This window comes from Pseudonaja textilis, chromosome 1, assembly GCF_049901715.1.
Source record: "Pseudonaja textilis isolate UNSWEBS1 chromosome 1, rPseTex1.2, whole genome shotgun sequence".
Classification (NCBI taxonomy): Eukaryota; Metazoa; Chordata; class Lepidosauria; order Squamata; family Elapidae; genus Pseudonaja; species Pseudonaja textilis.
In genome coordinates, this window is record NC_141990.1 from 24,419,367 (window position 1) to 24,445,516 (window position 26,150).

The following is a 26,150-nucleotide window of genomic DNA, read 5'->3' on the forward strand; positions in this document are numbered from 1 at the left end:
TTTCTGTTTTTTTATTAAAAAAAATATTTATTGTGCATTTTCCTTCATTTTAGCAATTTAAATTTTGCAACAACGATATGCTGGTTGTATCAACACTTTTTTAAAATATACATGATGTTACACATCCTAGTTATGACCATTTTTCTCTTTTTCATTCATAGAAAAAAGAATAAAAACTTGAAATTATACAACATACTTATATCTATTGTATCCATGGTTATAACATACTTCTCTATACATTTATCACTCTATATATTTTGATTTGCAATTATGTACAATCTAGTAACAATATCGTTTACAATACGTATCCTTCTATATAGCTTTATACCTGTATTTGTTTCTACCTTGTTGATCCTCTTTTGTCGTCCGTTTTCTAACCTTTGCATCTATTGTCTAGCCAATTGTACCATAGGCCCCATATTAGGTAATACTCTGTTTCTCCTTTGTCTTTAATTTAAAAACCTCCACCATTGATGCCTCTGAAGAAGATGGGATTCACGATATGAATTGTTCAAAGCTGGTGGATTTTAGCTGAGAAATCTTACTATATGAACTGTCAGGTTTTTTTTTTTCAGTTTTCAAGGCTCAGAGAGAGCTTTTGCTTACCTGTGGTACCGATCTCATTTAGCATTATCACTATACCCCATTGCGTAAATAAATATGGTGGAGTCTAATCCTTTTTAAAATCTTGCAATTTTGGGAGTTGTTTCCTTCAGCAGCCACATACACATTGCCGAACTTTTTGCTGCAAAGTAAGATATTATCTATTTTCTTTGGTTGATTTGTTTCTTCACAATTGGGACAAACTGCTACAGTACTGCTGAATATGGTGGTTGTTGAAGTTGTTCACAAGATGCCTTTCACCATAACAAAATAATTACTGGTAAGTCAGTGATGTGAAGCCAGGCTTGGTTTCCAGCTCTAATAATTTTTATCGAAAGAATCTTCTCTTTAACTCCTGTAGATGTGAAACTTGTTGTTTAATAAGAAGAAGACGCACTTTTTGGTCCCGTGACTGTTAGTATGGCATTTCTAGTCCAAGAATTTTTGAAGGAGATAATGGAGGTGCATCCATTTGACTTTCCTATGCCAATTAGTAGTAATATATTTCTGTAAAATTGTGCGCTATTTCGGAAGGCCCTTTATATATCTCATAATTTTATATTGACGATATGGTTTTATAGCTTGACCTCCTATTTCTGTATTTCAGTAATGTATTTCTGATTTCCCTTTTAATGAATCTTTTGTGCTTCCATTTCCCTTCCCATATTTGAAATATCCACACCATTCCCTGGATGTACAAAGCCTTACAAAAAGGTAATTTAGATCACTGAACCCAATCTTTTGCTCAGTGGAGATATATAAATTAAAATATCCTCAACTATATAGCCTCTGCTTCAACACAACCAGTGAAAGGGGGCTTGCCATCTCTCTCAGTAATCAATTATTCCATTTTAAAGGCACTTGAGGAATTGATTGTCATCATAGTTTCTTATCTAGTTCCTTCTCAGCATTTTGCATGTTGGATTAATGAAATTGTTACCTTGTGTTTACACTTTGCCAAACCCTCTCCACCAGCATCTATTTGCAGGCTTTATACATGGACACTTTCTACATTAACAGCCTTTTTTTTAAAAAAAAATGTTCTACTGGTAGCTCTCTGTAGGACACACACACACACATATAGATCTGGTAGCATTTCCTCCACGTTGACCTAGTATATGGAATGAAAGGACCACAATGCATCTCCCAAAAACTGTTTTCTCATTTTTTTCAGCCCCCACCCCAATTTTTATTTATTTATTTATTAAATTTATATACTGGCCATCTCATTATGAAACAACTCTGGTCAGCTAAGTATGTAACTTCATATACCTTGGTTAAACGATGTCCTGTAATTTTCATTCCATTCTACTTTGTTAAGATGAGAAATATATCCTAGAAAAAAACCACAACTAGGGGTAATTGGCAGGAAGTTGAATCACCTCTATTTTTTCAAGTAATCTTGGAAGAAACAGGCTTGGAAACATCTGGTTTCTAAAGTGTTGTATAGCTCTGCTTGAAATCTTTGAAAATGCCTTTTTCAATCTGTATGGACATGTGTGATCAATCTACTTTACAAAATATATTGAATTGTATTTGTTCCATCACCCCAGCAAATAACTATTTTATCCCCAATCTTTTCATAGGTGAGAGAGGAATGTCGTCTCCTTGTTGCTCCCCCTGTGCCACCACGTGGTGCCCACACATCGGCCACCTCCAGCCCTCCAATGCCCGCGCGCTTCCCCAAGCTCCAAGCGGCAGTATCACCCAGTGCCAGCCTCTCATACTACTCATCTGGACTTCATGACATGTGAGTGATGGAACTGGGATTGCTTCTGTAGAGGGAGCTGTAAGATATAGCCTTCCTTGTAGGAACTTGGGGGTGGGGGAATGAGAATGGGGAGAATACAGTGCTGAATATGCTTAAAGGCATTTGCTTTATCATCTTTCTTTGTATACTGTAAGATGTAATATTATTATGAATGAAGTCTTAAAGTATAGGCGTCTGGGCTGGTATCCAGAGGCCTTGAATGATCTTATCACTGCATTGGCTGCAGTGAGTGAGTGAGCTGTGTACTTACTATTGCTAGATTCAGGGTATGTGCAGGCGTATACAACAGCAAGAAGGGAAATAAATACCATATGAGTAGAACTTTTCTTGTTGGTTGACCTTTAACAAGGCACTCTCAGGTGTCAGAAAGGAAGCATAGACTCTTCCTACCTTGATGCTAGAAAATTTAGCCCTGTTAAAGTTTTATGCAAAAATGAGAAAGAACATATTTCCATATTTACTGGGAAATAATAAATAAATATTTAATACCGAGAGCTAATTGTACAGTATAAATTACACTTTTCCTTCAGGTTTGGCTGCTTGCTGGTTCAGTTTTTTCCTAAGCAAATGTCCTAAAATGTACAATATTATGGAAAATTTAATTATACATAACAGTGTATAATAAAACATATAAAACAAAGTATCTTTCCATTGAAGAAAAGCATGGCTTTGATAAAAAGAGCTATGCCTCCCCATCGTTTTGGACTATGTGTTTGGATTCTCCAAAAATGTTTGTAAAAACATTGACCTTTTATTCTTGTAGCTGTGGCAGTTTGAACTTTCTGTGTGTCTCAGGAAAAAAAAATGAAAAGGGCAGTACAGTTGGTTTTCTATTTGGCCCCTGGCATTTATATTTTACTTAACAGTATACTTGATTAGGAAGGAACTTCCAGAGTTAGAAGTTGGGGAGGTTGAATGAAAATGACAGCAGTGTCTTTTTAACAACAAGCAATATTGGATGAATTACGGTAATTTTTCATTATCAAGAGATTTGTATGTGCTTAAATCTATTTCTGGAAACTGCATGCTCAGTGTGCATGAAACGTCTCTTTGTTGTCAGGCAAGGATGTCTTTGGAGTGGTGAGCATAAGGTTTTTCAAATTAAGGAAATTGGAAAAATGCATTGGCAAAACTCTGGAGGTGGGGTGCACAACTTTAGATGTTGCTGGATTTGTCTACTATGGTTTTAAGACACTAATCTGCTCCAGACTTATGATCAGAGAACTCCAAATCCCATTTCACTTGAGCTAGCTCTGATGCTGTTTGTTTTCTTTGCCTGCCAGTTCAAGGCCACGAAGCGGTAGCTGCTCCCCATCTCCGGACTCCTACTCCTTGTACTGCTATCCCTGCACATGGAGTGACTGCAAAGTTGGAGAGTCCACTAGTCGGCAGTTGGGCAGCCCTCAAACACAGTTGCCATCTCAGCCCCCACCTGCTCAGATGTCTTCCTGGTCTGACCCTTGGCCATATAATGATCCAGGCTCAAGTGTGGCCACTGGGAGATCCACTCCTCTGCTGGGGAGCACTGATGCCAACGCCATCAAGAGCTACCATAGCTGTCCTCGCCTGAAGCCTCCCCCGCCACAGAAACGCTTTGCTCCCTTTGGTGCTCTTAACCCCTTTTCCAATCCAGCATATTCTTCCAGCCCAGCTTCCTCTGGCTCCTCAGATTGGTTGGAATCTCTTGATTGGCAGAAGACAACCGCCTCTTCCATAGACACTTTTGACCTCTTTGAAGGCTCTTCCTCCCCAGAGGGGCACTATAGTCCTGCACCACCACCTCGCTCATCAAAACCCTTTGACACGGCTGAAAATATTGTCATTCGGACGTCAGTAGCCCCTTTGTCATCCACCATTGTTCATGGCTCTGAAGGTGGCATCACCCACCTTTATCTGGCTCAGGGGGTCATTGAGGCACCTCCTGCCCGCCTGAACGGGGATGGTTCACCCTGGCAGCCTCCTGGTGACTTATCAGCGCTGTCACTTGAGGAGGTATCTAGATCCTTGCGCTTCATCGGCCTCTCTGAGGATGTGGTCAGCTTCTTTGCCCGGGAACGCATCGATGGTAGCATCTTTGTACAACTCACCGAGGAGATCCTATCTGAGGATTTTCATCTTACCAAACTTCAAGTCAAAAAAATAATGCAGTTCATCAAGGGCTGGAGGCCCAAGATCTAGATTGGTGAGGGAAAGTTTCTCTGTGGATTGCAGGAGTTAGATTCAGGCTGTCCTCTAAGTATAAAACGAGGAGAGAGGCCAAAGGAGATACCGCTATCTCAAAAATGATAGCAGGACACGAACCCCAAGAGCAACGCAGGATTTTGATTATGTCAGTTTTAACCACAAACCAACACAAGGAATTGGCAGGAAGTTGCAAATTTCCTTTTATGGAAATGGGCAAAGTAGAAATCAGAGCAAAACAGAAGCCTCAACAGTTGCACATGAATGATACTTTAGGATGGGTTCCTATTGATAGTCTTTGTGCCAAGATTAGCAAGGAGAGTTATTGCCTTACGTAATTTCTTGCATCGATAGTGTGGAAGAGGAGGAAAGCAGCATCACCAATGTGTGGGAAGAGGGTTACATGTTCCCTTTCTGGCCAAGTCTCAGAATCACCAGAGCCAAGCTGCCTACTTTTCTCGTGGTAACATTCCTATTCATCTTCTGATTGTTTCTTGTAACATTAGCTTGGAGGGTTTTTCTTTTAGTAAGGGACAGGTAATGAATATGTACCCTTATGATTGTTTGGGGGCAATCAATTTGTGGGAGACTCTTGAGATAGAAAAAAAGTAACATCAGTGACTTATGATACACTTCAAAAAATAGAGCAAGTGCATCTACATTTCCCTCCCAAAATGGCCTCACAAGATTTTATACTTAAACCTTTGGAATGAAATGTAGGCAACTTTATAGCTGAAAGAGGTTTGGATAGAACTCACCTCGCAATCTCTGCCTCAGAAACCCTGATCCTTAATCTGGGGTCTAGATAAAAATGTGTGCCGATTGCTATTTTACAGCGTTGCTTAGAGCCCTACTTCCACATGCAGGCTAATTTCAATGCTGCCCTATGGAGAAAGTATCCTGCATTTAAAAAATGAATGGGCTTAAAAGAAGGGTTTTAGAATAATCTAGAAGTGCTAATTGTGCAAAATCAGTGTGTAATGCTGACTGGTGTCCACCCACCTGCAATTCAAAAGGCTGCAGGGTAGTAAAAGCTCGATGATTTTTACACAGAACACTGACATTGCATAAGCCCACCTTCCTAAACACTTGAACTTTTTAAGCACCTTTGCACTGCTGTAAGGGCTAAAACCGTAACAACTGTATGCTGCTTAAATTTCATGTTTCTGCACTAAAATTGTGGAATATTTGGGCAGCCTAGTTTTGCCTGTGCAGAAAGTTTGTAGCACCCAGTGACAGTTCCATGTAATTTGTTCCTACTATACCTAACCAGATGTCTATGTGACTTTTTTGGTGTATGTGTGTGTGGCAGTTATTTACTGCATCTTAGTATAATGTATAGGCAGGCAGTTGGTGGGTTTTTTTTTAAAAAAAAAACTCACCCTGTAAATCTCTAGGCATACTACTAATCTTCCTCCTTTCTCCTGGCAATTTCATTGTTATTGCCTGCCTACTACTGTTGAGATTTCCACATTTCAGCAGCAACTGCCTGTTTCCTAAGACAACCACCAACTTACTTTCACAATTGTTTTTAGCTGAAAATGGGGCTAAATGATTTAAGCCTAAAGGAGTTCAATGTATTCATTTCTACTTTTAATACTGCAATAATTAAACAAACATTTATTTAAAAATGCGTGCCTAAAATATGTTGTTCAGAAAGAAACTGAATATCTGTTATAGCAAAGTTCCCCAATCTTTCCGGCTTTGCGGCCTGACCCCCGGGAGGTGAGGGGGTGGAATGGTTCTGCACAAGCAGTGGGCAATTTGCATGAGTGGCAGGCACGTTTACACCCGCCTCCCAACTCATGCAAATGGTGCTCGGCTATTTGTGCAACTAGGGATGCGCGCGCACTTGGCCATTTCCACAGCCTGATTCTGAATGGCTCAAGGCCTTGTAGTGAGTTGCGGCCCGGGAGTGGGGAGATTGGGGAGCCCGTGTTATAGAATAGCAACTAGATTATCAGCTAGTTTCAACAAGAATGGGAAGAGAACAAACCAAAGCAACCATGCTACCTCAGATTAACAGCTTCTTTCGTTCAAGTGTCCTCACGCAATGAGATAACCTCTAGGAAGCTTTCAAGTAAAATAAGACACAGTTGCACTCCTGCTTATGTTCCCCAGCAACTGGCACTGAAAGGATAGGCTCCTCTCCCCCCCACCTCCACCAGCAACATTCAAAATAAGCCAAAGTCTGCTGGATCCCCATCCCTTGAAGGCTGGTTTGTTTTATTTAAAGCATCTGCCTTCATCCACTACAATATTTTGACAAGTGTTTATTTTCATACATGGAATTACTTTCGGATTGTAATGCCGATTGTCCTAATTTGGATACTTTTGCAGCACCTCTCCCCCAATGTTTTTGAAACTTTCTTTAAAAATGCAGTATCGTGTGCTTCCTCACCTCCAACCTAGATTGTTTTTGTGTAAGTTAGGAAGTTTCAGTCTCAGTAAAGATCCTTGGGCAACTTCCATTCATTTAACTGAAATGTCTTCAACATGGTTTGCCAATATACTCCAGCTGCCTATTGATACCCTCAAGCTCTCCCCTTAATTATACTGCCTCCAACACTATACTGTCAAGAATAGTTCAACATTACAAAACATTTCTGAAAAAATAAATATAGTATGTTAAACTTTGTGTTTATGCATAAGAAAAAGAAAATCTGTTAAGGGGAGTCCTAGAGGAATTAGATGAACAGAAAAGTATTATTTTGTGTGCTAATGCATGCCCCACTGAATACATTGTGTTTGTTCACTCATTTTTACACAGCATGTTTTTGCTTTGATGCATGTATATATTTTGTGCACGTCTTGTATGTGTGTTTTGCCCTGGATATAGCACAAAAATTGTATGTAAAACTTCATACACTTTAGTACTAGCAAAATCCTGACTCCATGCTGAGAATCCCTGCATTCTCAGATTTATTGGAGACCGACTTGTCACCAGTGGTAGGCTCTCCAGAAGGCCCTGGAGATCTTCGATAAACTAATCCTATTAGAGCACAGAATCCCTCAGAGGTTTCAGCCTCAACCGAACCTTGTTTTGGCCACTTGACACTTTAATAGCGGTTCTAATCCTGAATGAATGACAAAATTATGTATAGAACAATACACTACAATTTATTCTTATGAATTTTCTGCAAGCTACATCTGTTTTCCAATGAGTAGTTCCTTGCAATGGGCCTGAAAAGTACCATACTTTGAGCAGAAACCTCCCCATTCTTTCTCGTGATAATGGGGAAATCAACATTCAGCTTGATGAGGGGTGGGCCAGGAAGTAGTAGTGCCTAAATAACTAAGGCACTTAAAAGAGTTAAAACCCACAGCCCTCCGATACGAAGATGTCTTGTAGGTCCTCCCCTTTTCTTTTTGGTTAGCAGATGCCAATTCAGGCAGTTCTCTTGTGAAATTTCTTGCTGGAGTCCTTGGCATGGTCAAGCAGCAACTGGCATGGTGTGAACTGACTCCCATAGACATCTTCATACTTCTTCATGCAGTCCACGAGCTGCTGGGCCCCAAAGTAGTCTGCATATTGGAAGGGTCCTGCCACAACATACACAGAAGTGAGGAAGGAAGAATGTGGTCTTTATGCCAAAATATTTCAGAATGCTGGCCTCGACTGCCGTTATACCTTGGTTACAAGCATTAATGGATCTGTAGGTATCTGATAAAAAATAATTTGGAAGGGGAATAATGAGTGGATACACTCACTATGTAACAGTGTGGGCAATTGAGTTCCACTGGATCTCTGGAGCCACAGAGTTTACACAACACCACGAATGGCATGAAATAGTGGAAATGCAGTTCAACGCATTCAGAGGACACCAGAACGCCTGTACTTCTCCCTGGAGAGAAAGCACTGGAACCACAGTTCAACTATTGGCAGTTCCTACAGTCAAACAATGTGGGGCTATTAAAACTGCATTGTTGCTGCTAAGAAAGATTTCCATAGTTTGAATATTTAATGCCTATTTGCAAGAGCTCAAGAAGTTATCTCCTTATGGAAGGAGTTATACTGTGGAACGAGGCAATCCTACTACCAATTCTACATTACCAATTGAAAAAAAAAATGCAGCCCAAATTACTACCACTTCCAAAGGTGCTTATAAGATTTTTTTCCCATTATTGTTTCCAACCCTTTGGCTATAGAAAAGACGTTGATTAATTCCTTAATTCCTTGCTGAATGACAACACTCACCTCCCAGGCACGGTGGGAAGCCTAGTCCAAATACAGCTCCAATGTCCCCCTCCACAGGATTGCTGAGGATGCCCTCTTGTAAGGTCAGAATGGCTTCATTCACAAACCTAGTTACCAAACGCATTTGGATATCTTTTTCTGTAGACCTGGGAAGGGAAGCGGGAATTCATTAACCAGCCTTACAGCTAGATTAGAAACACAGCAGCCGAAACAGAGAGGCACAGGCCAGTGATAGGGAAGGGTGGGGACTATTATCCAGTGGCAGGGCTGACAATTCTCAGCAATCTTCAGTTAACTGGATTTCAGAAAACAGGCGATGGCAAAAACCTATTTTTAAATATATTTTGCAGAAGAAGGCAGGTTGGAAGCAAACTAGGATCCAATTGAAAACGTAAGGTTGCAATACTTGGGAGAAAACCAACACAGACGTGAATTTATATATGAAAGGAATATTAATCTAGTTTTGGAGCTGGTAATTTTTTTGTTTGAACTTACACTCAAATGCTGCTGCTTTCAATGCAGCCCATTGACATCAGAGACAATTCCACTTCTCCCGCATCTGGTACTATTCTGTTGGGAACCATACAAACTAATGGATTAGGCTTTCAATGCTTTTCCATGCGGATGTTCCCAGGTCAATTCTGGGATGTTCTGCATCCAAAATGTGTAAAGATTTCTGACAGCAAGTTTTAGGAAAAGCTCCATCTATCTGAAATATTGCCAGTCAGAGTAAAATAAATTGTGCTAAATCAGGGCTGTCAAACCTGCGGCCCGCGAGCCGCATGCATCGCACATTGGCCACGCCCACACCGTTTAGCGAACAGGAAAAGTCATGTGACATGATGCAATTTAACACCCCTATGCTAAATGGGCAGTGTTCTGATTCCATACAGCAGCTGTTACATATTTACATGTGTGCAGGCAATAAATAAAGCCAATGACCAGCCCTTATTCTGGAATGCTGTATCTATTTAGGAAACCTCTCTTTTCCAACTTACACCTCTGGGTTGGCAGTTATTTTGAATTTTGCTAGAATTTCATTCATTCCATTGTTGAGATCCCGATTCTTTACACCTTGCTTGTAAATATAAAAGCCTTTTCCTGCTTTGCGGCCTGTCAAATGAAAGATAAGAAGGAAGTGAGGATGTGCTTAATATCAAAAATGACAAACATTGACCAGAAAAGATAAATATAGGAAAGCTCAAAAGGATGCTCTAACCTTGTGGAAAGAAGAATGTGGTAGGGAGTGGGGAAAATATTCTTCTATTCTAAAATGCAGTGACCATTTTCCCCTGAAAAAATCTAGAGGTAGGCATCACTTACTGACTGCCTTGTTTAGCAATTGTTCAAATTTACGATAATTAGGAAAAACTGTTGTGACCAACAGTAGCAGCAATAGTAATTCTACCACATCGTGTCTATGGAACTTGGTCCATGAAAACTTCCAGCTCTGACAGGTTGAATGCACTGGTCTCTATAGTTGTAAGTGCCCTAACAATAACAAAAGCAGAATAAATTGCATGACCAAGTTATTGGAAACTTGTTTAACTTGGCCATATCCCAAATTACTTTTAGAATAATATTTTTCCATCTTGGCAATTTTAAGATGGATGGACTTCAACTCCCATATTTCTCCAGTCAGCAAGGACTTGCTGGTTGGAGAATTCTGGGAGTTGAAATCTACCCATCTTAAAGTTGCCAAGGTAGAGAAACGTTACTTTTAGAATAAATAAATGAAGAGATTGGGACCAGCTCTAATGCTTGTCATCCATAATCACCAGTTTCCCTGTAGTGATGCAGACCAATGCAGCAGATTCCTCAGTTACTCTGAGGAAATAGGGCTTAAAATGAGGGAAAGACTGGATCTGACAGATAAACCATCTTTCCAGGGGCTCATACGGGGGTGGGATCCAACCGGTGTTACTACTGCTTCGGTGAGAGTTGCATTTTGTATGCACACGTACAATGTTTGCAAAAAAGGCATCAGTTGTGCCGCCAAGACAGCTGACAAGTGCTGCGCGCAGTTGCTCAGCATTTGAAAATCCTCTTCTTTCCTGCTTTTTCAACCTCAGCTGTGCCGCGCAAAGCAGCTGAGGTTGAAAAAGCAGAAAATAAAGGACAGCAAAGAGCCTGGGCGGGCAGGCAGGCCAAACAGATGGGCAAAAGGTCGTAGCAGCAAACCACTTCGGTGTCTGCTGCTTGTCAGAGCTACCAGTTCTATAGAACCGGGCTGAACTAGTAGCATCCCACCCCTGGGCTCATCTCTTTGTTTTCAAACTGATTTCAGAAAGCTGAGATCCAGCAATTTCTTCATGCAGACGGAAGTAATAGGGGAAAAGTGACAATGTCCCGTCATATCATTCTTTACAGATAGTCCTCAACTTACAACCACAATTGAGCCCAAAATCTCTGTTGCTAAATGAGATGGCTAAGTGAGTTTTGCCTCACTTTATGACCTAATCTTGCCACAGTTATTAAATGAATCAATTCATTAAGTTAGTAACACGGTTGTTAAGTGAATCTGGCTTCCCCATTGACTTTGCTTGTTAAAATGTCATAAAAGGTGATCACATGACTATAAATTATACTGCAACCATCATAAATATGAGCCAGGTACCAAGCATCTGAATTTTGATCACGTGACCATGGGGGGGGGGGACTGCAGCAATGGTCGTGGGAAAAATGGTGGTAAGTCATATTTTTCAGTGCCACTGTAACTTCAAACAAACAAACAAATTGTAAATTGAGGACTATCTGTACCATGTATGACTGGCTGACAATGCAGATTGTAATTATTTTCCATGAAAAAAATACAATATACAGGAGCAAAATGACTGGTAGCTGGATTTGAGAAGTGGCTTAAAGGGAACAAGCCATCCTATGAACAACCATCCACAGATATGCCCCTTCACTGGCACGAGGTAGTTGGAAACCAAGCAAAGAACAAATGAAGAACAACTGGTGCTGATATATAAGATTGAACTGTGGGGAACTCCCCAGCATGCAACTCTGACCTAAAAAGCCCTTGTCTACCATGGCTTTCATTAGCTGCACATCCCCTCCTTTGAATCGTTCACCAAAAGCTTTGCCAAGATCTTCAGCTACATGAGTGGCAACATCGACGCCAACTTCATCAATCAAAGTAACAGCTCCAACAGGGAAGCCAAAGCTAGTGGAAAGGGAATCCACTTTCTTAGGATCCATACCTTCCTGCAGAAGACACATTGAAGAAGAAAATGCTTTGGGTGAAAGAAACAGGGTGTAGGTAGATCAAATTTTGTCCCAGTTTCACTTGGTGGGGGGGATAATGCTATGATTTAAAACAGCAGTCACCAACCGGTGGGCCGTGGCCCACCGGTGGGCCTCGAGAAAATTTTGGTGGGCCGCAGAGATATATCACCCCCAGAGCACACACCCCCAAAGCAATTAATCCAGGCTGCGCAGAAACACAAGGCTGCGCCGCCCACATGGCCCACAGGAACCCTCCCCAGCCACTCACTCCTCACCCAGTAAACTTGCCTAAATTTCTATTTTTCCTTTTTCCGACCATCATCTGTTCTGCTGTGCTGGGAGATTTAGATTAGCTAGGAATAAGGAAAGGGTTGGATTTTTTGCTTTCTAGCTAGTCTTTATTTAGATCTTCAGCTCTGCTTTTAAGTACAGCCAAACCTCCCTTAGGACTGAAGGTTTGCTTGCAAACAAATTCAGTGCAGACTCACGGCAAGCAAATTTGAGAGACTGAGCTAGCTGATGGCAGATAGATAGATCACTGAATGATTCTGTGAGCAACTCAATCTGCCTGCTTTGCCTGATTTTGAGTAAAAGTTGCTCTTTTTTTATAAAAAATTCAATATTTACATACATGGTGTGTTGTGAGTTAATTTTGTCAGTTTGCTTGCTAGCAAATTTTATGAGTTTGCTTGCAAGCAAATTTTATGTGACAGACTGAGCTAGCCAATGGCAGATAGATTGATTTCTGAATGAATCTGTGATTCTGTGAACAACTCAATCTGCCTGCCTGCTTTGCCTGATTTTGGGTAAAAGTTGCTCTTTTTTAAATAAAAAAATTCAATATTTATATATTTATATTTACATACAAGCCATGCCCAGCCAGTCACATGACACACCCACAAATTAGGCCACACCCACAGAACCACTTAGAGGTCCCTGGAATCTAAAATTATGAGTTTGGTGGTCCCTGAGGTCCAAAAGGTTGGCAACCCCTGATTTAAAAGCCACAATAGTAAAACCAATGACCCAAGCTTACTCTTCTAATTACGTGCACTTCTGTGTAAAAAGTATTTGGTTCTTTTTTTTGACTGCATTTTTTGACTGAATCTTGTCAATTTCCTGTGGTAGTCTGAATGAACAAATATTATACACCAAATTATGATGTTGGTGTCTTTTATATATAAACAATCATCTTATGATTTGCTAGTCTGAAAAGGTAATCACCTCTTATGCTAACTGGTTGTACTCCTGGAAATTTGAGCAATTGCAACCAAATACTTATTACTGGTTATAAGTCCTACATACTAGTGTGTAGAAACGTTGTGCCATTCCTCCATGGTGAACTATTTTAGCTTTATTTAGTTTTTTCTAGCATGAACTACTTGTTTCAAGTCCTGCCACTTTACAGAATTTAGATTTGAATGACTTGACCATTTTGAAAAAAACTGAATCTGTTCATCTACTCTAATGTAGGCAAAGCAATCCCAAAGTACCATTTACATATTTGATAGCTGATATAAGTTCAATTTCTGACTCAAATAAATTTGATGTTATTTGTTAATTTAAACACTCATTATGTTATCGGTAGGACTTGAACTGGGGTGTCATTTCAGAGCTGTATTTAAATCCATAAAAGACACATCAGAACCCCAGCTGTTTGCAACAGACACTAACCTGGAGGATACGGACAATTTCAGCCAACATGGGAGCAAGGCACCTAGTTGTATAGAATCCTGGACCATCCTGTGGAGGAGAAAACAGAAATATGAAATAGGTTTGCTAAGGAAGATCATGCAGCAAATAAACCAACTAGTCTTCCCTTAGCAATTCACTTTAATCGATGTTGATTTTCTTATCTATAAGGCATTTCTCATCTATGGGGTATTTTCTCATTTAAAGGCTATACATGCGGCAAAGACACTTGCTCAGGCGAACTTTTCAGTGGTATGGACTGAACAGGACTTTCAGAGTCTGACATCCCAACTAATATGGATTTGATAATTATTAATATAATTTGTCTTTATGCACATAATTTGTATTCTACCTCTAAATATAAAAGGGTTAAGCTTTGACTTCAGATTGACATTTGTGAGCTCTTCAAGAGCTCATAAATTGTTAAGCAGACAAATAATTGGTGTATAAAAATGTTACCTTGTACCACCAAGAAAAGTACAAATCTGGGCTTTTTTTGGTCCTTCAGGGCCAAAAGACAGCTCTGTGAGAGGCAGAACTGACAATCACAGTGGAATGATTAGCTGATAAGTAGACAATCTCAATACTTAATATAAAAAATTGTATTTTAAGAGAAAGTGATAATTGTTCATACTTGTTTTGATGAAAGGGAAAGTTCTTTATATATTTATTTTTTATCGTACTATTTTTCATTGCTCTTCTATTTTTTCCTTTTCTGCACCTCTTATTCTTCTTTCCTTTTTTCAGTTTGTATTAATTTTTTATTGTTGTAATTGTAATTTCTAGAAAAATTAATTTGGGGGGGGGGCTCTTGTGAAAGCCCTCAGTGCATCTGCGGTATGTTTCCTCTGAAGAAAATGGCTGATACTTTATTTGTCTTGTTGCAGCCTACTCATGCAGCAATTTAGGGTGGAAAAAAGTTTAATCCTGGCCATTCTGACTCAAAGCGTTAATTCCACCGGGAGCCTTCTGTATTTTTCATAAAAATAACAATCACCTTAACCACAATGATGACCTTTCCTTGCTTGAGACCAACAGCCACAGCAGAGGCTGCTGTTTCCGGGGATGTCTTGTCAGTAGTGATGATCTCTAGCAGCTGCATCTTGTCAACAGGAGAGAAGTAGTGCATCCCAATCACCTGAAGTATGCAAGAAGGTAAAATTGAAAAGAATTAAGACCCTCAACATACAGTGGGCTCATGATATGCTGCAAAGCGGAAAGAGTCGAATCCTTTACACAGGGATAACCAAGGCTAATTAAAGCTACGCCTAATGTTGTGTGTAAGGTTTTTGTTCCTTTAAACTGTTCCAACCTGCTGCTATACTTGTTCAAGTGATTCTGAAACACACTACTCACAAATGGAAGCCAAGGACTAATATTTTGTTTAAACCATGGGTATCAAACTTGTAGCGTCACGTTACCATCACATGACATATCACATTTCCCTCCTTTGCGGATCTGGGGTAGACGTGGTCTGCGCGTGACGCATCTGGCCACGGACACCACTGCTGTAAACCCATTTGTTATAGTCTGCTTCACAAAATGTTAGCAGAAATCTAGCGAGCTCAAGCCATTTAAGGAAAATAAGTATCTTTACTTTATGAGAGAGGTCAAAGCTCAGAATCAGAGTAAAATGCTGGTTTTTCCAACAAGACTAAGATATGCTGTGGGGAAACCACAGGTGGAGAGGCCTTACTTAATAACAGGTTTTCAGTATATTTTTCAGTTTTCAGGAGAGCTGTGGTGGGCGCAATGGTTAGAATGCAGTATTGACTGCTGCCTGCAATTTGGCAGTTTGAATCTCACCAGGCTCAAGGTTGATTCAGCCTTCCATCCTTCTGAGGTCGGTAATATTGACTGTTTCCTAGTATGATTTGATTGTTGATTGTACCCTATGATTATCATTAAGTGTTGTACGTTATGATTCTTGGTTCTTAATTAGTGTATCTTTTCTTTATATATACTGAGTATTTACACCAAGACAAATTCCTTGTGTGTCCAATCACACTTGGCCAACAAAGTATCCTATTCTATTCCAAAATGAGGACCCAGATTGTTGGGGGCAATACACTGACTCTATAAAACTGCTTAGAGAGGGCTGTAAAGCACTATGAAATGGTATATAAGTCTAAGTGCTATTGCTAAGTGCCATATTCTATAAAAACACATCAAACTCACCTTATCTGGCCTTTTGCTGGCTGCAGCTATCTGATTGATGGGAAGCGCAGACGTGTTGCTAGCAAAGATACAATGAGGAGGGATAAGCTGGGAAGACAAAGCAAATGTTACATGTGGGAGAAAGAAAGTGCATTGTTATGGCTACAGCAATCTTATATAAAGAAAAAATGAAACCTGCTCTTATCTGGGATAGAGCATCTCATAAAAGCCCTGATGTAGCCAAGTGCTTGGTCCTTTGACAGGACTGGCTTGTACTTGGTAGGAAGCAAGCAACAAGGATTGACATCCTTATAGTAACATTCCTTCCTTTGACTGCTACAGTTCTCATGTTGATTGATGAAATCATCTGGTTGGACTGAATGGAGATACTTTCAGAGGCAGTCATAGGATCAGATTATTGACCAGAGATAGACGTGCCTGGTACATGCTCCAAGCTTAACATGCTCTTCTAATTTCTTCAGCTTTTGCAGAGGAATGAGGTAGCAAATTTGATATGGGAAATTAGGAAGGTGGAGATGCCCCCAGATATATTCAAATGCATATCACAGACCCATCAGGCCTTTTGGCCTTGAACTCCTACTTACTGCTTCCACCTCCTTTAGCACTTTGTGTTTGATGTTGAGGTCTTCAAAAACAGCTTCAATGACCATGTCAGCTTTCTTAAAGTCCTTATAATCCAGCTGTCCTGTGAGGCCACTTAGGAGCATATCTCTCTCAAATGATGTCAAACTCTTCTTTTTCACTTTATCATTCAAGCTAAGAAAATTGTTAGGGTGGGGGTAGTGGGAAGTATTGAAAACAAGTTGCTGGGTAAAATATAATTGTGAAGAAGCTGTTCACATTCATAATTTTTTTTTATACCAAAGAAATATACTGACTTAAGCTTTGAAGGATCTTTCAAATGCTAAGTAAAAACTACTATTATTTTAGAATCTGATGGCTTTTTAACTTTAGGTTTTGTTATTTTTAAGCACTTCTAAAATATTGCTTTAGTTTTTTTGTTTTAATTCTGAAATCTATTCCTTTACGGTACATTTCTGGTAGTCAACCTGGAAATACATATACTGATCAACACACAACAAAATAAAAAAGCAAATCTAAACAACACAGACTTTGAGGGCTAATAGTGCACTTATAAATAGCGTTGTTTCCAAACAGTTTGCCAAATGCAAATACTGATCCTGCATACCCTCCTAAAAGGGAGAGGAATAATAATAGTAATAATAATAAGATACTTGTCAAAATAAATAAACTTTAGTAAAATGGAATCTGGGAGAGATACTACACTGGTTTTTTTATAAAAAAGCTTGCAAGTGGCCACTGTAGCGTATGACAAGAATTGTTTTCAAAATTTTCTGACAACTGATAGTTTATTACCAGAGTAGATCTCCCCAAGCCTAAACAAATCTAGAAAAAGAGATGATTCTCTAAGTAATTGAGAAAGTATAATAGCTCTTCAGCAATGCCAGCAGCTTCTAAAGATTCGTTATTAATTTATTTATTTATTTATTTAGAAAATTTATATGAATGCCCAAATTAGTCAACAGTGACTCTGGAAAACTTACAGAAAGATTATTGGAATAGAGTTAGGCACAAAAATACTGAATTCCAACATAAGAAATGCTGGAAGGAAAAGACATTGTTTGGAGTCACACTTTGTACTCTGATAAGCTTTTTCAGCCTGTACATTTATGACATGAAGAGCTTTTGAAAAAGAATTTTGCATATTACTGCTTCAAAAATGACAAATGCTGACAATTCAGGGCTGACGTTATTGCAGGATTTCAATCTCTCCAGACTACAAATACACCAGATATTAGATCCTAAGTGGACATACCCTTTATAGACCTGCTGCTGCCCCCTGCTCAAGCCTTCCAGAGTGGTGTCCTTCATTATGATCTTAAGACCCTTTTCCACAGAAACCTGAGCAATTCCTGCACCCATCAAACCTGCTCCCAGAATAGCAAGTGTCCTGCACAAAGAAGGAATCAAGAAAAAGAAGTTCACAAGAAAAGGGAAATAACAAATTCAGTATAATTTACAGTATAAATAATTCCCATTTACAATTCTTCCTTTTTAATAATGCTGGAAAAGTAAACAAATAATTAAAACAATTCTGAATAATTTACTCGTTAAAAAGCATTAAATGCCCCTCTTAGCTCACTGGTCACTTCTGCTTCAAGCTAGGTCAATGTAATTTTTTGAGCCCAGAATCCCACTGAATTTAACAGGTCTGTATTTATATAAACATCTGGGAGAAAACTTTATCTATAAACTGCAATAGTGCATTTCAAGTTACATTAAAAAAGAATCAACAGAAATTAAGATCTTTATTAGTTGCCTGAATGCCGACATTTTCAATGCAGTTAGGATATAAACTTCCATTTTCCCTCCTTTGCAGTGGACAAGCTGGCTGTGTAGAAAGCTTTGAGCATGGTCCTGCCAGGATTCTGACTTTGCCTGTGCATGCCAAGCCCAATCTGAAGCAAAGCAGGACGACTAACTTTCTGCCCTACGAGGACAAGCAGGAAAAATTGGGAGGTTTGGGCTTAGCTAGAATGCAGTCCTTTCAAACTAGATTGAATTGACGTTCCTGCTCTTCGAATGCATGTTGTTAATGCAAACTATCTAATCTTTTACACAGAAGCAGAATTGTTCTAGCCAGCATACCCGAAGGCTGTTCAAACAGCTGAACTTACTTGACTGGTTGCTTGGGTTCCCCAAACTTGTTCTTCTTGCACTGCACTTGACCATGATAGAGCCCCAGTAAGGCCTTGCATTCTGGAGTCATCCCAAGTTCCCCAAATTTCTGCAGGAGGAGGGGATGAAAGAAGTGGAGAGAAAATGAAAAAGAAACATTCAAAGGAACTGCCATAGAATCATAATACTATCCCGAAGTAACAATGAAGAGTAAAGAAGCAGTTTAGAAGAGCACATCAGAGGACCAGCTACAAATTAACATCGGTGGGGCCATGATGTTGTCACAGAGAGTCTGCGAAGGTTTGAAAACGTGTTATGATTTAAATCTTGAATTAGATTTTGGGGTCTGTGGCAATGGTCTGTGGCCACAAAATGTATTTAAGAGGGTCAGTGGTGAAGAAAACTGCTGTAATATTCATGTGCATGGCATTTCCCTCTAAACTTGCTGATTTTTCATCTGGTTTAGCTTAGAAATTACAGTGCTTCCTACTGGTGATGATAGTGTTTAACATACTTTGGTGTCAAATCCTTGTAAAGAGCAATAATGCGGCAATAAATCTTTAATCAATAATATACGTATTTTTAGCAAGCTTTCCAGACAAAACTTAAATCTGGATGTGATCTTAATTTTGCTGCATATGCTGTACTATTAGAGCAGATATACCTATTTTTATTGCTGGGTGCTTTTTTGCTTTGTCTCATAATCCATGGAAGAAAATGCCATTATTATCCAGGTTTTGAACTATTATACCATTATACAGGTTTAAAAGTCACTATTTTAAAAAAATCATTCTGTTAGAAATATTACAAATACAGTTTCTATCTATGGATTATAGCTTATAGTTACAAAAACTGGTTCATCACAATAGCTGATGATGGTTTGAAAGCAACTGAACAAGCGAAACGCAATCAGTATTACACCTCAAAAAACTGAATTTTAGTTTTTTTAAATAAGACAGCAAATACAAAGATAGTATCCTTTTCTCTCTTAGCATGCTGATGGGGTGGAAAATTAAGGGCTTTTGAGATGCCTTGACTGAGTAGAAAGATGTACCAATTGCTCATCTAGTAGTACTAAGACATGAAACAGTATCAAGGCAAAAATCACTACTAGTCTGTCACCTATTTAAGCCAATCATCCTTTAAGAATCACGTGAAAACTTTTAAAAAGTGGATCAAAGATTCTTTACCTGGGATTCCAGAAGGTAGCCAGCTTCATTGCCTTGTTCTAGGCCAGTCTTCACTACCTAAACCAAGAAAAAAAATCAAACTACGCTTAGCCCATATTGTTGACAAAAACAGCTAAAACATTAAACACATTACTAAAAACAGTTAAGAGAAAAAGAATACAACAAAAGCCATTTCACTTTTTAAGTGTTGGAGGATGTGTTGCCTACCCTCTTGACTCCCCCAAGATCTTGCAAATGAGTTGGGTTTTTTTACCACCCTAGCAAAAAAGATTCTACCACAGAAGGTATTTAGAGAATGCAATGAAATCTCATCTTTCTGAAACCAGTAACAATTCAGTGAAGCAACACATCCAGGTTTTATTTTGCAATAGTATGAAGAGTATTGAAAGGATCCTAAATCTGCAATCTAGCTTTTTTGCAACTTTGTGCCTCCAAAGATAAAGTGCTATATATTGGGAATAATGGGGATTGTAATATAATGTATGTGGCTCGCTGTAGTTTAAAATAAAAAAATAAAAATTGGGAGCGATTCAATCATATGTTTCCACTATAATTTTTCAGTTATGGAGCAAGATAGAACAATTCTTCCTTTCCCTTATAGCCTCCATGCATCCTTAAAATCTTCTCCTGAGAGTTCCCAACTTTCCAGGGCAGATTTTGAAGACATGCAGGAAAAACAAAGGTGAATAAAGTTTCCACTACATAAATAGACTTTCCAACGTTGCAGTCCATCCAACAGCATTCCGTTTGACCAGAATACTCCAAAGACTACCTCCTATACTCCTCCCTATACTTTGCCCCCAAATTGCTTCATCAATAAATACAGAACAAAACAACCTTCCAGATTGGATGTATTGCAGGTGATAGTCGTGCCTAGGAGAGTTTCTGCACAATTACATGTTGTGAGCCAGGTGCGCCCTTTCTTGGATTGTGAGGCCCTGCACACGGGTCACTCCTGGTCATCTCCTGGTTGGATTACTGCAATGCGTGCTTGAAGAATATTTGGAAACTAAAAACAGGTGCAGAGTGCGACGGTATAGACTAGGAGTTTAAAACTTGTGGCGTCACGGCAATGTCACATGATGTATCAGGACTCTTTCCCCTTTTGCTAAACCAGGTGTGGGCGTGGCCAGCGCGTGACGCATCCAGCCCACAGGCTGCAAGTTTGACAGTCCTGATGTACACAATTCTGGGGGACCCTCGGATGAAATGTGACACCATTGCTGCACAAGCTGCATTCGCTGCTGTGTTGCTTTTGGGCCCAATTCAAGGTGATGGTTGTCACCTCTAAAGCCCTTTATGACATGGGTAAAGGGTACTTGAGGAACTGTCTCACCGCATGGAACTAACCTACCCCAATTGTTCCAATGGGAAAAAAATCTATTTTGGATCCTGTTAGCCAAAGAATTTTGGCTAGGGGGATCCTGGAGAAGTGCCCACATTTTAGTATATTCTCCTTTTGGAGGTGAGGTCTGTCTCCACATTCCTGGCCTTCTGGATGAACCAAAAATGTGGCTTTGCTGCTTGGAGTGGGGTCCCAATAGGGCCTGCTATGTTGTGGGTAGCTGGCAGGTTAGAGAACATAGCTCACTTCTCAAGTCGCCCATCATCTCTGTTTTTAACCTTTAACTTCTCCATTCAATTATTTTAATTGCTTTTTAGCACATTTTAATTTTTAATTAATTTGTAAGCCACCTAAAGCCTCTGTATAAGTAAAATGGGCATCATAGAAATTTAATGAATAAATAATATATTCAGATCAATTAAATGCATAAATATAATAAATAGCAACAAATAGTATCTAGTAAAAGTAGGAAGGAGAATAGAAAATGAAAAATATTAAACAAAGAAAAGCAAGCAACAAATACAATTCAAAGTCTAGAACTATGTTTTAAATACCATTAAACTAAAAATATCTTTATCTTTTTGCAAAAACTATATTCCTAGGTATATAGGTAAAGGTAAGCCACTTTAAAAGGACTCTTTTGTAGAGCCACCGACTCCGAGAGAAACATAACCTGCATTCTTTTAAGTATCACTTTCCATCAAAGAGCAGTTTTACAAATTCAGTCAGTGAGTATGCCGATATGGTCTTTCAGTTTATACTTACTAATGTTTATGGAATAAGTGAGACGGTTATGAGGGATAATCTCACAGATGCCAAAATAGCATGAATGTTCTGCAAAAGCTAAAAAACTTTTAGCCAATCCTTCTAAAAAGAAAATATTTTGCTCCTCCAAGTCGAGGTCTCCTATACCGTGGTTTAGAATGCTTGTTAAATACTGAGGAACTATGACACATCAACTTCAAAGAGTTTGGCTTTCAGGTAACTGATGTATAAATAGCTACCCTGAACCAAAGTTGGGTTCCAAGTTATCCTGGCCAGCCCAAAAACAAGATCATACAGGCCACGAATCTTATTCTAACGTTTGATAACATTCAACTGAAAAAAAAGGAACAGAATCTACATATGTACATAAACATGTGCTAGCTAACTTTGCAAGCCTGAGTAGAACCCCAAAATCCACCGAAGAAACCTGAATTACCTCAATGATGCTCAAGGGTGCAGGATAAAGTCCTTTGGTTTGCTTCTGTACTTTTTTTTCTATTGTTTTGTATACTTGTTGCCTTATAAAGGGAATTGTCAAGGCATAATCCGTTACTTCTGTAAGACAAAGCAGTTCAATGACAAACTATTTTGGGCTAATTTGGCCTGTGGGCCAAAGGAACCCCAAGATTTCAAGAAGAGCAAAGCCAGGGCAACTTTTCCAAGAATCAAAACAAAACTACTTTAGCTGTTAATGCTGTGCCCACTCACTCTGAATCAGCCCTTTGTCAACTTTTCGAGTAATTGTTTTGTTGGCTAGTCCTTGGGCAAATGTAATGGCCACCTCTTCCAGATATTCCATGGTCCGTTCCTCAGGGCTCTTGATACCTGGACCTGCAAGTGCAATAAAATTAATACCCTGCCCATCTGCATAACAGAAAGGACAACTTCCAGTATCACAATAATCTTGTTAACAGAATAATAGAGTTGGAAGGGAACTTGGAGGTCTTCTACTCCAACCCTCTGCTCAGCCAGGAAACCCTATAACACTTTAAACAAATGATTGTCCAATCTCTTCTTAAAAACTTCCAGTGTTGGAGCATTCACAACTGTTGAAGTTATCCCTCCTCCAAAATCTATATGCTGCACCATTAATTTCTGTTATATCATAAGCCCATAGGCAGAGATGAATTGGCATTTGATTGGGAGCTGCTAAGAATTGGTTAGAAGATGGGAATCTATATAAATGTTTTAAATAAACAAAATAATTACTTCAAGCAAAGAGTTCAATTGGCCCACTCTTCCTTCATTTTCCCCTTGGCTCAATGGGCTTCCTTGTTCTCACATTGGAGAACACCCTATAAATTTATAACTTGCCTCCATTCTTTAAATCCCAGTCCCAGAATTGTATTCCCTCCCTCCATTTCAATAATATTCTCTTCTCATAATATTCTTTCTGCAAGGTGAATTTGAGGCAAAAAGTTCGGGTGGAAAGATCACAATCTAACCTAGTGGATCTACCAGCTGGTCTACTAGTCCCATTTTTTTTGCTCTGTCAGCACGAATATTTCTTCCAGTCAACATCATGTCAAAGGCGGCAGGAATTCCTACCTGAAATACAGGAATAGGGATTTCACATATCCAAAAGGGGGCACAGGAAAGAAAACCAGGTCTTTTCCCAAAGAGATACTCACCATTTTGGGTAATCTTTGTGTGCCTCCTGCCCCTGGAAGCAACCCTAGCAACATCTCAGGAGTCCCCAGGACTGTCTTTTTATCCTTAGTGGCTATTCTATATTGGCAAGCAATGGCAACCTGAAGAGTCAGAAAGCGCAATTACAACTCATTTTCCCCCAAACACATTCCAGGGTCCAGCAATTGTTATATATGAACGTTATTCTCTGTTTTTTATTTTCCTCACAATAACGACTCTGTGAGGTGGATTGGGCTGAGAGAGAATGATTGGCCCAAAATCACCCAGAAATTTTTTATGTCTAAGGTAGGAGTAGAATTCAGTTACCTGGTTTCTAGCTTGATGCCTTAACCACCAGACCAACCTACTTCTCTTTGTGCTGGAATCCCCATTTTCTGAAACAATTCTACATTAATAACTCTTCTTGAGGCTGTTCCATAGATTTTTCTAGTCAAATGTTTGGCAGAATTAGCTAGCTGGAATTTTTTATTAATCTGTTTTTATTGTATTTAGGTCCTTTTTGACTTCTCTTACAGAAGCCTTTCTTCATACCTCTAGCCCTCCGCCAAAGCAGGAACCACTGATTGCAGCAACAATGGGTTTGGGTGACTTTTCAAGGTTGTGCATCATCTTCTGTCCTTCCTGAGATAGGTCCGTTATTTCTTGGCTGGATCCACAACTCTCAATCATGCTACAATGTGAAACCAAAGAAGCAGTTGGAGAAAGCCAGATGAATGGTGGCTATCTGGTGAAGATACTTACTTCATATCTACGAAAAAGCCATTTGAAGGGTTTTTTTTCTCAAGTGACCCGAAGTTGCATTATGTTTTCTTTGTGAATACCGCTTTAAGTTAATGTGAGTTAAAATCTTTCTCAATTTCATTTAATACTCGAATGAGCTTCATTTCATTCTTGCTGGGTGCTAGTACTTACTTTGGAAAAGAAAATGTTTCTCTAGCAAGCAAGAAAACAGTTGCGTACTACTTTGATTTTCTTCTGAAAAGTGTCAATTTGGCTACTATCAAATTACTGATTTGGTAATTTCACATTTCTTATATTGGAAACTTTACTTCTCAATCCCCCAAATGGCTGGATTGGTACATTTGGGGGGGGGGGGTCTTTCTCCAGAAAAATATACCTCTGAGTTTCACTTTTACAAAAGGACAGGAAATTTGTTTTACAATAAAACATGTTAATGCCTTCATCTTCCTTCAATGAATGCAGAAGTCACCAACCATCTACAACTGGGAAGCAGTCATCCTAATGATCTGCTACCTCTCTTATTCTAATCTTTTTCCAGCAGGGGGCAGAAGATTTTAAGCACACTACCTCTTTTGTTGTCCTGATATTTGTAAATTGCAAAGCAAACTGATTTCTATTTTGCTGTACAGCATGCTCAGGGAAGAAGCAGTAAATCTTTTTTTAAATTATAAAATAAACTTTATTAAAGATTAAAAAGAAAAATATATACAATGTATAAGATACGTTTCGTTGCAAATGAAATCAAGATACAAATAGAAATATAAACCTAAAACATATATATTCCTAATCAGCTAAGACGGTGTGATCATTTATTGAAAACAATTTTACTAATATTCATTTTCTATTTTTGGTATATGCTCTTAATCTAACCACTTCATTTTTCAAATCCTTATCTTTTAATTTTCTGGTTTGTCTCCTTAATCTAATTATACCATTTTTTCCCAAGCGGTACTATATTTTGAGTCTACCTTATCCCTAAGTTTTTGTATAAGTAGCTCCATTTCAGCATAGTCAAGAACTTTCTGAATTATCAAATTATTTGTTGGCATTTGGTCACCCTTCCAGCATTGTGCCAACGCAATTCTTGCTGCTGTGATTATAGGGAGACTTAAGTATTTTGTTTCTTTTGCATAGTCCCCTTTTAACATTCCCAACAAAAATGTTTCGGCCTTAAATTCTAATGGTATATTTGTAATTTCTTTTATCCAAATTCTAATTTTTTTCAGTACTTTTTACTTTTTGGGCAAAGCCACCAAGCATGAAAGAAGGTACCCCTCGTTTGCTTACATTTCCAACAAATTGGATTTAAATTTGGGTACATATTCGCTAACCTTGAAGGTGCCAGATACCACTGGTAACACATTTTGTATTGGTTTTCTTTATATACAACCAATTTTGTTATTTTATAATTTTGTTTCCAGACTTTTTCCCAATCTTCCAGATTAATGTTGTGCCCTACATTCCTTGCCCATGCAATCATTGGGCCTTTAACTATTTCTTCCGCCATTTCAAATTTTAATAGATAATTGTACATTTTAGAATTTTTTTTTCATCTGTTCCCTCTAATATTTTATCTAATTGGTTCAGTTTTACCTCAATTCCAAATTCTTCTATATCTTTTTTATATCTCGTCTTAAGTTGTAAATACGGCCACCACTCTATTTTCATCCCTTGTTCTTTTAAGTTCTTGGTTTGTCTTTAATCCTCCTTGGGAATTTAGGACATCATAATATCTAATCTTTCTTCCGGTTTCTAAGGCATTGGGGTGGATCAATGCCTCCATGATGGATACCCACCCTGGAATCTTCATATAATGTTTGTGTTTAATCTCTTTCCACACTTTCAATAATGAGCTTCGAATTACATGCCTATTAAAGTGTGTGTATCTCTTATTTCCAGGGTTCC

The 26,150-nt window shown here is 38.9% G+C and overlaps 2 protein-coding genes across 2 annotated transcripts in view; one reads left to right on the forward strand and one right to left on the reverse strand.

The window, feature by feature from the left end:
- The window catches only part of GAREM2 (GRB2 associated regulator of MAPK1 subtype 2), a 30,669-nt gene extending 24,488 nt beyond the window's left edge, over window positions 1-6,181 (forward strand). Inside the window, exons 5-6 of the mRNA XM_026708512.2 lie at window positions 2,190-2,353; window positions 3,658-6,181. Coding sequence (XP_026564297.1) covers window positions 2,190-2,353; window positions 3,658-4,552 — 1,059 coding nt within the window. The 3' untranslated portion in view covers window positions 4,553-6,181. The remainder of the gene's footprint in view (window positions 1-2,189; window positions 2,354-3,657) is intronic.
- A 1,483-nt stretch (window positions 6,182-7,664) lies between these two features.
- Window positions 7,665-26,150, reverse strand: part of HADHA (hydroxyacyl-CoA dehydrogenase trifunctional multienzyme complex subunit alpha) — a 28,704-nt gene continuing 10,218 nt past the window's right edge. Inside the window, exons 5-20 of the mRNA XM_026708513.2 lie at window positions 24,036-24,174; window positions 23,486-23,605; window positions 23,300-23,402; window positions 22,563-22,685; window positions 22,291-22,409; window positions 19,745-19,801; window positions 18,554-18,663; window positions 17,692-17,826; window positions 16,439-16,610; window positions 15,855-15,941; window positions 14,674-14,814; window positions 13,659-13,727; window positions 11,768-11,963; window positions 9,752-9,866; window positions 8,754-8,899; window positions 7,665-8,098 (exon numbers count right to left, since the gene is read on the reverse strand). Of these exons, the coding sequence (XP_026564298.1) occupies window positions 7,944-8,098; window positions 8,754-8,899; window positions 9,752-9,866; window positions 11,768-11,963; window positions 13,659-13,727; window positions 14,674-14,814; window positions 15,855-15,941; window positions 16,439-16,610; window positions 17,692-17,826; window positions 18,554-18,663; window positions 19,745-19,801; window positions 22,291-22,409; window positions 22,563-22,685; window positions 23,300-23,402; window positions 23,486-23,605; window positions 24,036-24,174 (1,987 nt within the window). The 3' untranslated portion in view covers window positions 7,665-7,943. The remainder of the gene's footprint in view (window positions 8,099-8,753; window positions 8,900-9,751; window positions 9,867-11,767; window positions 11,964-13,658; window positions 13,728-14,673; window positions 14,815-15,854; window positions 15,942-16,438; window positions 16,611-17,691; window positions 17,827-18,553; window positions 18,664-19,744; window positions 19,802-22,290; window positions 22,410-22,562; window positions 22,686-23,299; window positions 23,403-23,485; window positions 23,606-24,035; window positions 24,175-26,150) is intronic.